Source organism: Solanum tuberosum, unplaced genomic scaffold (assembly GCF_000226075.1).
Source record: "Solanum tuberosum cultivar DM 1-3 516 R44 unplaced genomic scaffold, SolTub_3.0 scf00032, whole genome shotgun sequence".
Taxonomy (NCBI): domain Eukaryota; kingdom Viridiplantae; phylum Streptophyta; class Magnoliopsida; order Solanales; family Solanaceae; genus Solanum; species Solanum tuberosum.
In genome coordinates this window covers 1,630,551-1,645,766 of record NW_006238958.1, presented here as the reverse complement: position 1 = coordinate 1,645,766, position 15,216 = coordinate 1,630,551, and the positions used below count along the sequence as shown (strand labels likewise).

The 15,216-nt window shown below is 32.3% G+C and overlaps 2 protein-coding genes across 2 annotated transcripts; one reads left to right on the top strand and one right to left on the bottom strand.

Annotated features, from left to right (window-relative positions):
- Positions 1–1,260: 1,260 nt before the first annotated feature.
- On the bottom strand, positions 1,261–2,634 carry LOC102605145 (beta-D-glucosyl crocetin beta-1,6-glucosyltransferase-like). The gene has a single exon (XM_006342179.1). It carries the CDS (start codon positions 2,632–2,634, stop codon positions 1,261–1,263), a length of 1,374 nt encoding a protein of 457 aa, XP_006342241.1.
- Positions 2,635–8,596: 5,962 nt separating this feature from the next.
- Positions 8,597–14,103, top strand: LOC102606259 (la-related protein 1C-like). The gene is made up of 6 exons (XM_006342009.2): positions 8,597–9,356; positions 9,545–10,067; positions 10,175–10,328; positions 10,467–10,557; positions 12,580–12,666; positions 13,298–14,103. The coding sequence occupies exons 1-6, from the start codon at positions 8,826–8,828 to the stop codon at positions 13,592–13,594; spliced, it is 1,683 nt and encodes a 560-aa protein (XP_006342071.1). The 5' UTR covers positions 8,597–8,825; the 3' UTR covers positions 13,595–14,103.
- Positions 14,104–15,216: the final 1,113 nt, after the last annotated feature.

Here is a 15,216-nt window from a genome sequence, read left to right as displayed (position 1 = left end):
TATATTAGGTAGACCACATATTTTGTAACTTATTTGAATTCTTTCCTTTCCTTTGAAATCATCTTTTTTTCTAATTCATTTTCCTTTAATTGTCACGCAAAAATTAAGAAGCTATTCTTTTGAGAATCTTTATTAAAAAATATAATATATATTCTAAACACAAAATACAAATAAATATGATGCAATAGATTTTGTGCAATTTTTTGAGGAAGATCTTCGTAATAATTAATGTAAATTAGGTAAACTGCATATTTATATACTATAATAAACCGGGAATCATATATTATTATTATTAATGCTAGCAAGGAAAATAACTTAAATTGCTTACCATTGGAGAATTCCTCTTTATTTTAATCTACTTGACTTTTCTAAAATAATATATAAATATGATGGAAAATTCAATTCCTTAAATCATAAGTTAATAAATAAAATTATGAACAAATAAACAGGCAATTTATTTCTTTTGCTTCGAGAAATTTGACTAGTAATTAAAATAACAAATTGCAAATTGCCTTTGTGAGAGAAATTTGAAATTAGTTCATTTGATTAAAACTAATAATGAAATTTTGACATGTCATTTGGTGATAATTCATCAATAACTATAACAAAAAATTAGTATTATAAGTTATGTTAATTAGTGAAACGTTTTTTGGGTTAAAATCAGTAAATTACCTAATTAGCATATCCTGTTTAAAATTATTGCTTTAAAACAAACAAGGAAACAATTTGACAATAATCAATGCTAATATTAATGTATATACATTTTCCTTTTGCAACAAAATTATCAAAATAATCCTTTAAGTTATTAAATATATATATAGGAAGAGAAGCAAACGAGAGACGATTCTTACATTTGTAAAATAGGCATTTCTTTTGGAGTTACGTAATTCAATATATATTATCGGATGAAATAAAATGGTAACTAAATATTTTACAGTGCCAATATGACGATAAAAATTGTACACAATTAACAAAAATAAAATTGCAAAAACTTAAACTAAAAGTTTAATTTTATTAAACTCATGCAAACTTTGACATTATGATCTTTGCTAGTCTCAAATCAATCATTCACAACTAATGGTTAATTTGTCTAGCTAGCTAAGATTAACATCATAGCAAAAAAAAAGGACCTAAATTAAGGAGTACAAAAAAATTTAGTACTCCACCAACACATGCTTTAAGTTCAAAAGCATGGTAGTAATTAAAAACTAAAAAGAAAAAACCTAAGTTAGAAAAAAAAAACATGCAAATCATGAAAAACTAGACAACATTTGATCTAGTCTTGCAAAGGTTGAACAATTCTTGAACAACATCATCAATCTCTTCATCACCTTTGACTCTTATTGTCTCACTCATTATCTTAGCTTTTTCCCTTATGGATTCTCCTTCTTTCTCCAAAACAACCTTATTGATAATTTCACTAATTTGTTCTCCATCAAGTTTTCCATCTTTGTCCCTAACAACTTCCAATCCAATACCTACTTCTTCCACAAGCCTAGCATTCAATGGTTGATCAAGATGCATTGGCATAGCAATTATTGGCACACCAATTTTCATGCTTTCCATGACAGAATTCCATCCACAGTGACTGACAAATCCACCAATATTAGGGTTTCCTAATATTTTTGCTTGTGGGGCCCAATCTTCAACTACCATCCCTCTTTCACCTACTTTCTTGAAAAAGCCTCGTGGCAACGCTTGTTCAAGTTTGAGTTTCTCACCTTTCGGAAACCTCACAACCCAAATGAAGTTAACCCTACTTTTCTCCAACCCATGAGCAATCTCTTCCCTATCCTCTTGTGACAAAAAATATTCACTCCCAAATGACACAAAAATAGTTGACCCTTTTGACTTTTGATTCAACCATGTTAAAATTTGTGAATTACCATCTTCACTTGTTGGTTCTTGAACAAGTGGACCAACAAGAACAACTCTCTTTTTAGTCAAACTAGATATATAGTCACAATATTGACCATCAATTTCCTTAAAACCTTTGATCAAAACAATGTTAGAAGACCTCTTGAAACACAACTTAACACTAGTGTTATCCTTTTGTTGTTGCTCAATTGGCTCCAACTCTTGATTTTTAACCATACGTGCTAGCTCATAATCGCGATAATAAATAGAAGAGAAAGGAAACTCTGAGTTAGGGTACCTAAAAGTATGAAACATGTAGGAGAACATAGTCGCGCTACTAGTAACAAAAACAACAGATGGAATGTTTTTCTCCGCGGCTACCTTAGGTGCCCATGGTTGAAGTAAATCATAAATAAGTAAGTCAGGCTCGATAGAATTGATAATTTGAGTGAAAATTGGACGAGCCTTCGCGAAGGCCTTCTTGAGAGTGGACATGAGGTGGGAAGGAAGACCATTGGTGGTATGGTAATGAGGAGGTAGGTCAGGAAGAGATGGAAGTCGAAGATCAACAAGGTGGATTTTTTCGGTTAAGTCTTCATTGATGAGCTTTTGTTTAATAGATATGAAGTTCGCGGGTGTTGAGCATAAGAAAATAGTGAAGTTTCTCTTAACGAGCTTTTTAGCTAGCTCAAAGAAAGGAGAGATGTGTCCATGTCCTAACCACGGAAACATAAGAACGCGAATCGACTTTTGATTGATCTCCATTGAAGCATCCATGTTTTTTTTTCACTCTTAGATTCAATAATGTTTGTTGATGAAGTGATGTTTGTTATGAAGAGAGTATTACAATTTATAATGTATGATATTGTCGTATTTATGTTAAGTTTTCATAAAAATGGAAGATTGTGTGGAGATGGAAATTGAAATCTTTGAACGAGAATCATAGTATATTTATAATATTGCAGGTTTTATTATATATAGTTAATATTTTAATCCTGTGCCCTTAAATAAAACGTAAGGAGAAGAGTTATTGAGGATCTTTTTATTGCCTTTTAAATCTAGTACTCAATTACCGTTGATGAAAGGATAAAAAGAGTTGGATTTTATAGTTGAAGTATATTTAACAAATATTTAGACCATCTACTTATTCACCTTACTACTATTCTTCGGATCCTATTTCATTTCGATCGTTTGGTAGGATGCATTAGAAAAAAATATTGCATGCATTATTTTTGTGTAACAGTTATAACATTTTATTTGATATTATAATATGAATATGATATTAGTAATGCAATGAAATTAAAGCATACATTAATATATTTAAAGAAATAATTGTTCGTAAAAAAATTTAACATTATTTTCATTGTATTTATAGAAGGTAGTTTTGAAAACAAATATTTTCTTCTAAAAATTATGTAGTGCATACTTATTTTAACACATAAAACTGAACACTGCATAAAAAATAATATACCTAATGTGTTTACATCAAAATAATATATACTTTTATTACATCAAAATATAATATAATATAATATATGTACATCAAAACTGTGGTTTTATTTATTGATCCTATTCCTAGGTGTGCAAAAGATCACACACGCCATGTTATTAATTTGGTATAATATAGTGTGAATAAATTTCATAAAATGGAAGGTCTCGTGATAATAATTATTAGAAATTACGTATGATACAAATTTTTATTACAATAAAGTGGGAAAATCATACTCCTAATATTTGTAAGAAAATAAGCCCAAATTCATTACCAATATTAGATAAATATTCCTCTTTTAAACATATTGACTTTTCCAAAAATAAGATAAATGAATTAGAGAATCATTAATCAATCTTTCAAATTATGAAGAGATAAATAGATAATTTAATCCATTTACTTAATGACTTCTAGGGTCAGTTATATAACATAAACAAAAGGAGAAATAATAATGACAAGAAATACTATAAGATCAAATTTTAATCTTTAATTAAATCATAAATACGAAAAATTGACCATCTACCCTTTATATTCCCATTTCAAATCAAGACATGAGATAATATAAGATCAAGTTTTAGTATGGAAAATATAAGATCAAATTTTAGTATGGAATTATGAAAAATCATGATATTATAGCAATACAATGAGATTGTATTTGCTTAAGGACTTTGAGTGTCAGTTATAACTTCGTGTTATGTAACGTAACTTTAATATAAATAAATAAAAGGGAAAATAATAATGACATTATATAACATAAGATCAAATTTTAGTCTTATTTAATCATCCATACGGGAACTCGACCTTCTACTCCTTATATTCCCAATTCAAATCAAACATTTTTTATTCCTTAAATTCAAAAAAAATAATTATAAGTTACCCTCTATTGTTCATTTTGAGATATTTCAATAGATACAATTTACTTGTCAATTAATGAGATGTTACTTATTATCTAATTAGCAAATATCTTTTTCCTTTTATAGAGACTTTCTCCAAGATTTTCGATATATTCATGTGAATTAATAAAGGTACGAGAAGTTCAAGAGAGATTTTTACATTTTGAAAAATTGGCAACTTTTTATGAGTTAGGTAATTAGATATTCCTGGATGAAAGAAAATGGTAGTTAAATATTTTATTTACATTATTGGAAGAAAAAAAGTCATAATTGCATCGATAATATAAAATTAATATAACAAAAATTGCAATAAGTTACTTGTAGCTCTTTAATAAGAAAATAGTTGTATCGTGTATGGGGGCATAGTTTTTTTTTTTTTTTTAGCAGTGTATGGGGAATAGACACTACGTCCAGTAGGCTTAAATCGTGGCTAAGTCGGAAATTTAGCGAAAAATATTTAAGAAATAGTATATACGTATGAAAAGTAATTTGTGATTTATATACATTGTATAATCTTTTATATATATAATATAATTTTCGATAAAGGATATTCAACTGACCATTCTTTTCATCGTCGTATGTGGTTACATCACTACCTAGTTTACAAATGTTCAAACTCAATTGGACTTTTCTCATGTACACTACTTTCGTTTACACAATTTCATTTAATTAAGTCAAAGTGAAGGTAAAACGTTTTCGACTCAAAAGTCTCACGGTTCAATCTTATTCACACCCCTTGATGATGATAGTATGTTTTTTTTTGTTATTTATTAAAAGGTAAAAAGTAAATCGTATTACCAATTAAAAACATACGATTTATTAATTTTTATATATAAAAAAACAAACTCAAAGCAATTATAGTCTTGTCTACAATAATCATTTTTTGTTTATGTAGAATGCACTTATCTAGTCGATTAGTGTAATTTTTAATTGGTGTCAAACTAATGTGTACTTGTTAGGGCTTAACTATATATTTAATTTTATCAGATGTACTCTCCTAAGGAATTTAAGCATATTTAATAAATCTGATCTTTTTACTCTAAACCTTGGGGATTTTTTTAGGTTATTGTTCATGTATTCTAGTTGATTTATATGTAATCTCAATTATTTTCAAAGTCGTATGTACCTACGAATTTAATAAATTTGATACTTTATCAAACATTTTTTCTGGGGCCTCAAGTGAAAACCTTTACTAGTCTCCCCACTGACCTTTCCCGATGATAATATAAAACTCTTTTTAATTATATTTAATAAAATCATTCATTCAATATATGATTTAAAAAAGAGGCTAAAATTAGAGATTACTATGGTCATCTGCATGATAAAACAAATTACTATATGATATTTATAAAGCTACTGTCTATTAAAGATTATAGCCCACAAGTTTAAATATCTTGCCACTCAATTTCACTATTTATATTGTTAAATATCTAAACACGTCAATTTTGTAAGTTTAGGTTATGTTGTGATTTGGTAAATTACTATAAATCAAAATAATAAATTTTGTAATAAGATATTTGAAGCTCTATTATGAGAAAATAGTTTTCGTATACAATACTAGTACAGAGTTTGTTTGGTATGAGGATGAGAAAGACAAAGACAAAGACAAAATTATCTCGAGAGTTTCGGATTGAATATTACATAAGATTAGTTATTCCACCGTGTGTATATATATATATATATATTGATATAACTTTCCCATTATTATAGTATAATTAATATGATGTTATTTACGAAATTAATAAATGCTTCTAACTAAATACAAAATAAAATCATTTTACTTTAATCTAAAATTATTATTCTTTATTCCTCGTACCAAAAGACTCGCGTAGAACTTGTATGTAGCATAGACATCACGTCCCTTGGGCCTAGCTTACCAATACATATTTGAGTTCAATTGGGCTCTTATCATGGATACTGTTGTGATTGACCAATTTACACATATATATCTCTTGTTGGCTAAAATTTAAATTTTGTCTATTTTCAAAAGCAGCACATATAATCCTTACAAAAACTACCTTTCGAGATAACAGTACACTCAAAATTTAATATTTGGTTATTTTTCTCAATTTTATAAACAAATTATTTAACTATTGTGTGACGTTTGAATAACTTACAAAAATAAATTAAATCATGATTTAACATTTTCTGTCATATGATTTTCAATTTGTTGATTAAGTATAATTATTATTATTATTATTATTGCAACATTGCCTAGCTAGTAATAAAATTGCTTTTAATATTTTTTGGTTAACTAATTAATTGATAATTTGTCTTTAAAAACAATATTTCTATCTATATAAAATAGGGTCTTGTGTACCCGTTATTTTCTTCCGATCTTATTTGTGAAATTTCACTAAGTAAATTCCTTCCAGTAGTATGGTCATATTGGAAATTATTTAAAGCCTATTAAAAGGATAGAGTGCTCCCTAGCTACATAAAATTCTTTATTGCACCATTGATGGTGATTATTTTCCAATTTTATTTATTGCTTGTTATACAAAGTATGCCATGTTCTATATGTATGACTAAAGAATACACAATTCCACAAAAATGCCAAAAAACACTTATAGATCATACAAAATTTAAAGCAATTATAGTCTTGTCTACTATTATTTTGGAAAAACTTTTTTTAAATTTGGAATTCAATATTATGTGTTTGATTATTTTTTACTACAAGGGCTTAATGGATCCTTTTTATCAAAAAATTAATTTAGCAAAATTCAATGCTTTTACCTTCGATCGTCAAGATGTTTAGGGTTCATACTTGTATTTATCTAATTGATTAGTACAATTTCAATTGTTATCAAAATCGCATATATTCGTTCAATAGAGAAAAGCGAGAAGAGCAGACCGATTTTCTTTACTTTATTATAAAACTGAAACAAAGAATTCTCGTTCCCGGATAATGCTTGCCGCAGGGGCTAACCCTATCTTCGCGCATACTTCCTTGGTTGTCTGGGAGTTGAATCAGAAGCATCGAATGAAAGGTTCTTTCCAAGACCATCTGCTATTGAATCAGCTGCTGTTGCCGGGCGAGATTCTATCTTTTCCTTGTAGTCCACGGGATTTTACTCTGGGGAAGCTCATTCCTTGGATGGATCATAACTTATACAAAGGATAGTCTCTGTAAGAAGGACCAAAGCGCACTGAAAGAACCTACCGATTCTTGCCAGTCATAACAACCAGAACGGGTTAGCCTTCGTTTGCCCCATTGGCGAAGTCATAAGTTGTGGTGAATCCGTGTCGCTACTATAAAGTGCTTTCCATAGTTCAATAGAGAAAAGAGAGAAGAGCAGGCCGATTTCCTTTACTTTATTATTAAACTTAAACAAAGAATCCTTTGACTTTTAATGCCGAAACCTTGAAAGCAAGGAAGGGCCTCTTTCCATCCATAGAATCTCTTCCTTATGCTAGCACTTTTAGCTATATTTCTTAACATGCTTCTATCAAAGCAACTTGTAAACTCCGACCATCGCCTATAGGTATGGGATACGAACGATTAAGCATGCTTAATTTTTTTTTACATACTAACTGAGAATGAAATCTATCCTGACTTTCAAGTAGCGCTTGATTGAGGAATGAACCCCGCACGACTTAAAAACAATTTGGTGTTTAAGTATATTTCAGAAGTATAAGTAAGATGATTTTATTATAAATTTTAAATTGTTTTTAGGGTTCATACGTGCATTTATTTAGTCGATCAATAAAATCTCAAATGTTATCAAAGTTATGTGTGTTTGTCAGGATGTTTGATACATTTACCATAAATTTTTGAGTTTTTTATCAAAATTTATTCATACATTATCTGTAGATTAAAAAATCTCGATTATTATTAATATCACGTGTACATTTCGACAATTAAAATTACAAAAATCAAGAAAAGAAATCATATAAACGACATAAATTAATACCCGACAAGATTAAAAACTTAATTAACTACATGATCAAATACTTTAGTGTGTCTATACAATTCATCAATCTAGCATTATCTCTAATCCAAATTCACAAAGCAAGTCTGATCTGATGGAGCAATCATTCATACGTTTTATCCTTTCGTTAGACATCATATATACCTATCAAAATTTAAATTAATTCCACATTTTCAATATTTTTACTTTAAACCTTTATATTTTTTTAAAAGATTCTTATATACATTTATCGAGTTGTCGATTAATAAAACTCAATTTGTACATACTAGGGTTTCTCAAATTTTTAATTGTAAGGGCATAAACACCATTACAAAGAAATCTAGAGTATCTTTTGGTAATTTCATTATATTATTGAAATAAATAAGAAAGAGGAAAGTAAAAATAAATAAATAAAAATAAAAATAAAAATAAAAATAAAAATAGGACACAAAACAGAGGGAGATAGTGATCACTGAAACCCTAAAATTTACAGCCTTTCTCTCTCACCTGATGCTTTCCAAAAACCTCAATTTTCTTCTCATCACTCGTCCTTGAATTTCGTGCCTGATTTTCATTTTTTTTTCTCTACATTTTTGTTTAATCTCTTTGATTCTGTTGATCGGTTCTGGGTTTTTTTTTTCTGAATTTTTTTGATTTTTTTTCTTTTGTTTTTGAATGGCCACGCCGCCGGATTCTTCTGCAAATAACAACACCCCAAGTTCACCGGCGGCCAATACTGATGGTGTCGCCGTTGTAACATCCACCGGCGCCGCCGCCGCCGTCGGGGCTACTGTCAGCAGTCCTCAAGCTCGCCGGAGTTTGCAAGCACCATGGGCTCAAGTGGTCCGTGGTGGAGAGGTTGAAGCAGCATCAGTGTCAAGTCCTCGCTCGCCGTCACCGTTGGCAGCGGCTGCCGGTGTTTCGCCGGAGAAAATTTCGTTGTCGGATGATTGCTCGACCCAGAAGATTTCGCCGGAGATTTCTACTTCCGGTGCTCTGACGGAGAGTTCTGATAGTAATGATGGCAATGTAGGTCGGCCGAAGAAGCCTGCTTGGAATAAACCTGTAAACGGTGTTGTTGAGGCGGTTTCTGTAATGGGTGGAGCTGTTTCCTGGCCTGCTCTCTCTGAGTCTACTCGGCCTAGCCCAAAATCAGCTACTGATTCAGCAAAACCAATTCCAGATGGATCGGCTTCTGTTTCTCAGGTTTATTTACTATCTAATGTTGATTTTTATACTCAAATTTCGATTTTTATTTTGTTTTGCGTACTTTTGAATTCGCGTACTTTTGAAGGCTAAAATGTTTACTGCATTTATATTTATTATGTTGATATGAAGGAATCAAAAGGGGAATAAATGATTAATTGGTGTGTGTATATGTTTTTTGTGAATAGGGTCCAATAATTGCTCAGTCACCTCAAAAACAGGCTAATGTTAATGCAAACACAAATTCAAATGCAAATCCTACTACCCCTGTTAGACAAAGATCAATGAAATACAGAGGTAGCAGCAGTGGTGGTGGTAGTGGTCCAGGTGCTGGAGCATTTATTAGAACTCCGCCTCCACCTCCACCTCCACTGCCTCCACCATTTCCTGTAATGCACTTCCCACCTGTTCTTGAGCCTCCTGTAAGAGGTGTAAGACCTGTTGGAGGATTTCCGTCTCAGCCGCATGGAGTAAATGATCATTCTTCCCATAGAAATCATGGCAGGAAAGGTAACTTTGGGGGCCGACCTCGTGGAGATGGGTCTTATCATAACAATCATGGGGGAAGGCGCGATCAAGATCGGAGAGACGTTCATATGGGTCCTCCATTTGCTCCTCCTCATGCAGCGTTTATGCGGGCTCCACTCCCTGGTTCTGGCCCATTTCTTCCAACCCCTATGAGACCACCTTTTGTTAATCAGATGGGATATGGTAAGTCCGCTGCTCCATTCTTTTATAATCTAGTTTGCTAAATGTTACCGATTTTGTTGTTGGTTCCTTTCAGATATGCCTCATTTCTTTATTTTTTGATGGTTCAGATATGACTCCATTCTTTTATGTTCCTCCTTTGAGTCCCGAGCCCTATAGTGCTGTGCCTATCATCAACCAAGCTCCACAATTACCCCAACATTTACCTTTAGTGGATCCAAATTTGCCTTCCTCCTTGGTTACTCAGATAGAGTATTACTTCAGGTAATTTTCAAAGCTATGAATGTAATTCTTTTCGTTTCCCTTCCCTGTTTTCCCCCCTTTTAAATAACTTTCTTTCTTTCAATTTATATGATCTTTTGTGACAATTATCTAACGAAGTTCCTTTTTTTTGTGGTTCAGTGATGCTAATCTTGTTAAAGATGACTTCTTGAGGGTACAGATGGATGAGGAAGGCTGGGTTCCTATGCATCTGATTGCTAACTTTCCTCGAGTAAGTGATATCCCTATTTCTGTAGTACATATTGGTTGATTGCAGAATCGGCCTCTATGATAAGTTGATAACACATCATTGTCTTTCCTCTTCTATGTTGATATGCTTAGGACCATGTATGTCTTGTTTTTTTTTTTAAATTATTGGCACACTTTTCGTTTGCTTAAAGACATGATGTGTGTGAGGATTGACTTTATAATCATGAACTGGCTGTGATTATCCTTGTATTCTCTTTGATATTTAGCTCAGCTTGCTTAGCTAAAATCATTGAATCTCAGCATAAAGATGTCACAAGTTCCAGAACTCATATGCTGAGATCATTTGAGCTAGTGAATTGCATATAGTAATTGTCAGGTGCTTGGAGATAAACATATGAAACTAGGTCATGACTAACAAAATGCTCTAGTTGAAATTGAGTTTCTCTTTGAATTATTCAGAAACTAGCTTATGCAATAACTGTTGAACTTATCTAGAATGGGTACCAAATCTATACAATAGACTAAATTCAGGATTGGAAGTGTACTTTGTCAGGTTTATTTTGGTTTCATTCCAGTTACCTATCCAAATTTGCATATTTTCAGATCCTTTGTTCTAGCTTAATGTCTTTTATGTTAGAGCTGACTTAATCTTTCCTTGAACCACCTGAATGTACTTCATAAAACAAACTGAAAATACTAGACACGTAATTTCTCTAACTCTTTTTAAAAACTTATAGTTCCTTTGATTGGTGACTGAACACACAAGTTTTTTTCTCTACTAAAGGAAGTGATATCTCCCCAAAGCATCTATGCCAGTCTCACATTTGCTCTTCCTCGTATATGTTTGTTGTAGCTTCTGGAGGTTGTTAAATGCAGACCAATTGTAGAAAGAATTTTGATTGAGCTGTAATGTTCTGCTGTGATTCATTGTTTCATGTTGGTTTACTTTTGATGTTTATCAGCATAGTTTCTGTTTGCTGATGGATGTTATTGCAGTTGACAGAAATAACCTTCATTGAAGAGAAAATCTGGAGATCAGAGTTCCATTTGGGGCTTTCTTGTTTATTTTATTTAATTTGTTGGTGTCCTTACAGGAAGTCAAGGATAGAAAATTGGAATTGGTTTCCATATCCTTTTCTATTCAATTTAAAATCCGTATCCAAATTTATATTGTTTGGCAGCTGTTTTCTGAATTCTAACATTTTCACCAAGAGCATTTCAATTTGTTCTGCTTGAAATCGTTATACAAAACATTTATTTATATCCAATGGTTATAGACTAATGATTACATGCCAAAGTCAAGAATTTGGTTCAATGTCCAAGTAGATTTTAGCACTCTTTATTGGATCTTTAAATAGTGGAATTATTACAAATAAGGCTTTGGATCTCATCAATGCTTTTAGGACTTCTGTTATTCCTATTGTCCAGATTATTTAAACCCTTTGGTGGAATTCTATATGTTGAGTATTGATTATGGCAATACTATAAGATGCCTATGACTTTTTATTACCTTGAGATTAGCAATTTTGTCTTTTATAGAGGGCTTTATTATAACTAATCTACTGTAGTCTGCAATCACATTTTGAGTTATGTTACTTGACTATTCATTTGATTGACACATACATATCTGCAAAATACACCCAAAAAAGCCGTACTAAATATCTGTGGGGGACCCATAAATCTATGGGATTTTAAAAATTAGTAGAATGTTATATATGGGATTTAAACCTGTGATCTGAAGCAATTTCTTAACCTCCTTTGACTCTTCACTAAACTTTTTCTTATAGCAAGGGCATCCAACAACTTATGTATAACTAAAAAAATTGCTTTTACCCTATCAGACAGTATACTTTTTAAATGAAGGGGATTCAATTTCCATCAACTTGGACTTGCCACTGCTAAATATGCCCATATTGAAACCATATGTATATGCAATTTCCATACTCGTTTCCTCGTAATATCTATTGTTTGTTCTTGACGTGCTTTTACAATATAGTAGTACATTTTTGGGGATCAAGGTTTTGCTTGTGGTCTGTTTTTGCAGGTTAAGAAAATGACAGAGAAGGTGCAGTCTGATATTATCCAGTTCATTTTGTATTGTTTGAGGGGTTCAACGTTTGTAGAAGTGCAGGTAATATATCAATTAAAACTTCTCTTGCCTTGATATATTATATTCTAATGCTTTTAAGTGGGTTTGAAAAAAAAGAAGATGCTTGATAATATTAGATAACACTGCCTCTGTATTTTGAACATGGTGCATCATCAGTTAAGAAATTTTATCTCGACTGCATAGTCTCGCTGTTTATCCTTTTCTTCCACTATTAGATCACATGATATGAAGTACACATTGAGGTTCCTGAAGTTGTAATTTCTTTACTGAACTGCCCGTGTGAGTTCTTGTCATATTACTGTCTGCTGACAAGTTTTTAGTAATTAGTCAAAGAGAATCAAATATTTTCTTCATTTTTTTGGAAGCTTTTTTCATGAACTGAGAGAATGCATATCTTATGGCATCTCACATAGTTATAGCCTTCTAGGGTAAGATAAGTGAGACTCGAGGAGCCTAAAGTCCTTTGCCTCCAATATAACCGTATTTGTTTTGGGTTGTCTTCTAAGGGTGCTGCATTTCGTACAACATAAACTAACTACTTGGAATTGATTTTTGGTTTTGCACCAACTGTTCCACTCTTGCTGTATCGACTGATGGTGTTCTAATCCGTTACTTGAAGTAATCTTGATGGTAGTGATGTTATTTTTTCCAGGATGATAAGGTAAGGAGACGGGATGGTTGGAGGAAATGGACTCGTACTGCTGGCCAGCTTGCAGCTGATTCAGGTTTGTCCACACCTGTTGCATCGACAGATGGTGGTCCAAGAGCTTCCTTGCAGAATGTCTCTGAGAATGAATCAGCTACAAATATCAGTAGTGCTACAGAAGTGACCGATGCTCAACTGGAGGTAGCTGCTGGTGGCTTATCGGACGAATCAGCTAATCAATCAAACCCGGCTCAAGAAGAAGGCAGCGCTGGCGCTGAAAAAGTCTCTACCAACCATGCATGAAACAATACTGTCGATTTTGCAACGAGTGGCAACTCTGTCTTGCATACTGATTCAAAGGAAGGTGTATTTGGAAGGTTATACATACATCATTTGCTGCCCTTGGTGGAGGCCATATTTTTTGCAGTTTTTGAGGTGAGTGGAAGAGTTAAACTAATGTGTAAGTTATCTGGTATAGAGAGTGGAACGATAGTGGAGATTAAAAGGATATACAGTTGAGGCTTGAGACTTTTCGAGTCGTTTGGCTCGTATACTTGCATCGCATATGCAGGCTGGTATTCCATTGTGTGATTCAATGGAGTGAATTTGGATTTTGAGCCTAAGGTTTAACTTTTTTGGGTTGAAATTTTACCTCCTTTTCAGAGGAAACATTCTGAAAATGTAGATTTAGTGCTTGGCTGGTAACCAGAGTGATTGTGCTCTGCTGATTTTGTTATACTTATCTAGGCATATTGATTGTTTTAAATTATTGTTTTTTTTTGCATCTCATTATTTTATAGTTATGTTTTAGAGATTTCTTCTCTATCTCTTTCGACGTATGATAGAACAGATTATGGTACATGATGAGTTACTGCCTACCCCAAGAAGGCCTTGAGACTTGTGGAACAAATATTTGAATTTGGTGTTTACACTAATCTATACCGATTCTCATGCTTAAGTGATAGATTAAGGTGATATGTGTGTTAATTAACTACGATTTTTTGATAGTAGTGTACTGCTCGTCCGTGCTATGTTGCCAATGTTCGCCAAACTATGTCAGTGATGACTCGTTGTTTGCTAGTAGTACAATAGTGGTGGCATTGCTCATGGTGAGTTGTGAAGACACGTGTCATGTATTCATTGCTGGTGTTCACCAAGCCACGCTGGCAGTGACTCAACTGTGTGCTTGTAGTACAACTAGTGTGACATTGTTCATGACTAGTGTATGTGAAGACACGTGTCATGTATTCATTGTTGGTATTCACCAAACCTCGTCTACAATGACTCATTGTGAGCTTGTAGACTAGTAGTGATGTTGTTAATGACGAGTGTATGTGAAGACACATGTCATATATTCATTGGGTCGGCTTAAGCATTGAGGGCAAGTTACTTTATGGTAGTCATCTTTCAGAATAAGAATAAAGGGTCTTGCTTTAAGAACAAGAGATTTGTGTTGATAATGAGTTGGGAGAAATAATGATTTAACTTTCTGAAGAACCACTGGATTTGTGGACCAGTTTTTGCTTTAGGAATATTATCAAAAAGTTGTTTATAAGCATCTAAGGACCTTCATTGGCATTTCTATGCATAATACCTTTTTTTGAAAAGAAAAATTAAATGTATAAAAAGTGGTTCGAAATTCTATCCCTTTTCATAATAAGTGTATAAATATTTTTTTATAACAATTTTATTTCATAAAAATGGTACATCTAAAACATTACCAATTGAAATAGGGTAGTACTTAAGCATGATCGATAAATGTCAAATAACATCCAAGGAGTCGTTTGGTTATCGGAATATATGTGATAACTAATCCTATCATTTTAGTACAAAATGGTTCCGGGGACTAATCCTTACCTCACCAAAACACTGCTTAGCTTCATGATTAATACTATCTAACAGAGGATAATTACAATAAAATTTGG

Coding starts and splice junctions, on each gene's coding strand:
- LOC102606259 (XM_006342009.2), top strand. CDS start 8,826: ATGGCCACGCCGCCGGATTCTTCTGCAAATAACAACACCCCAAGTTCA. Junction 10,068..10,174: donor TGTTAATCAGATGGGATATG/GTAAGTCCGCTG, acceptor TTGATGGTTCAG/ATATGACTCCATTCTTTTAT. Junction 12,667..13,297: donor CAACGTTTGTAGAAGTGCAG/GTAATATATCAA, acceptor TATTTTTTCCAG/GATGATAAGGTAAGGAGACG.
- LOC102605145 (XM_006342179.1), bottom strand. CDS start 2,634: ATGGATGCTTCAATGGAGATCAATCAAAAGTCGATTCGCGTTCTTATG.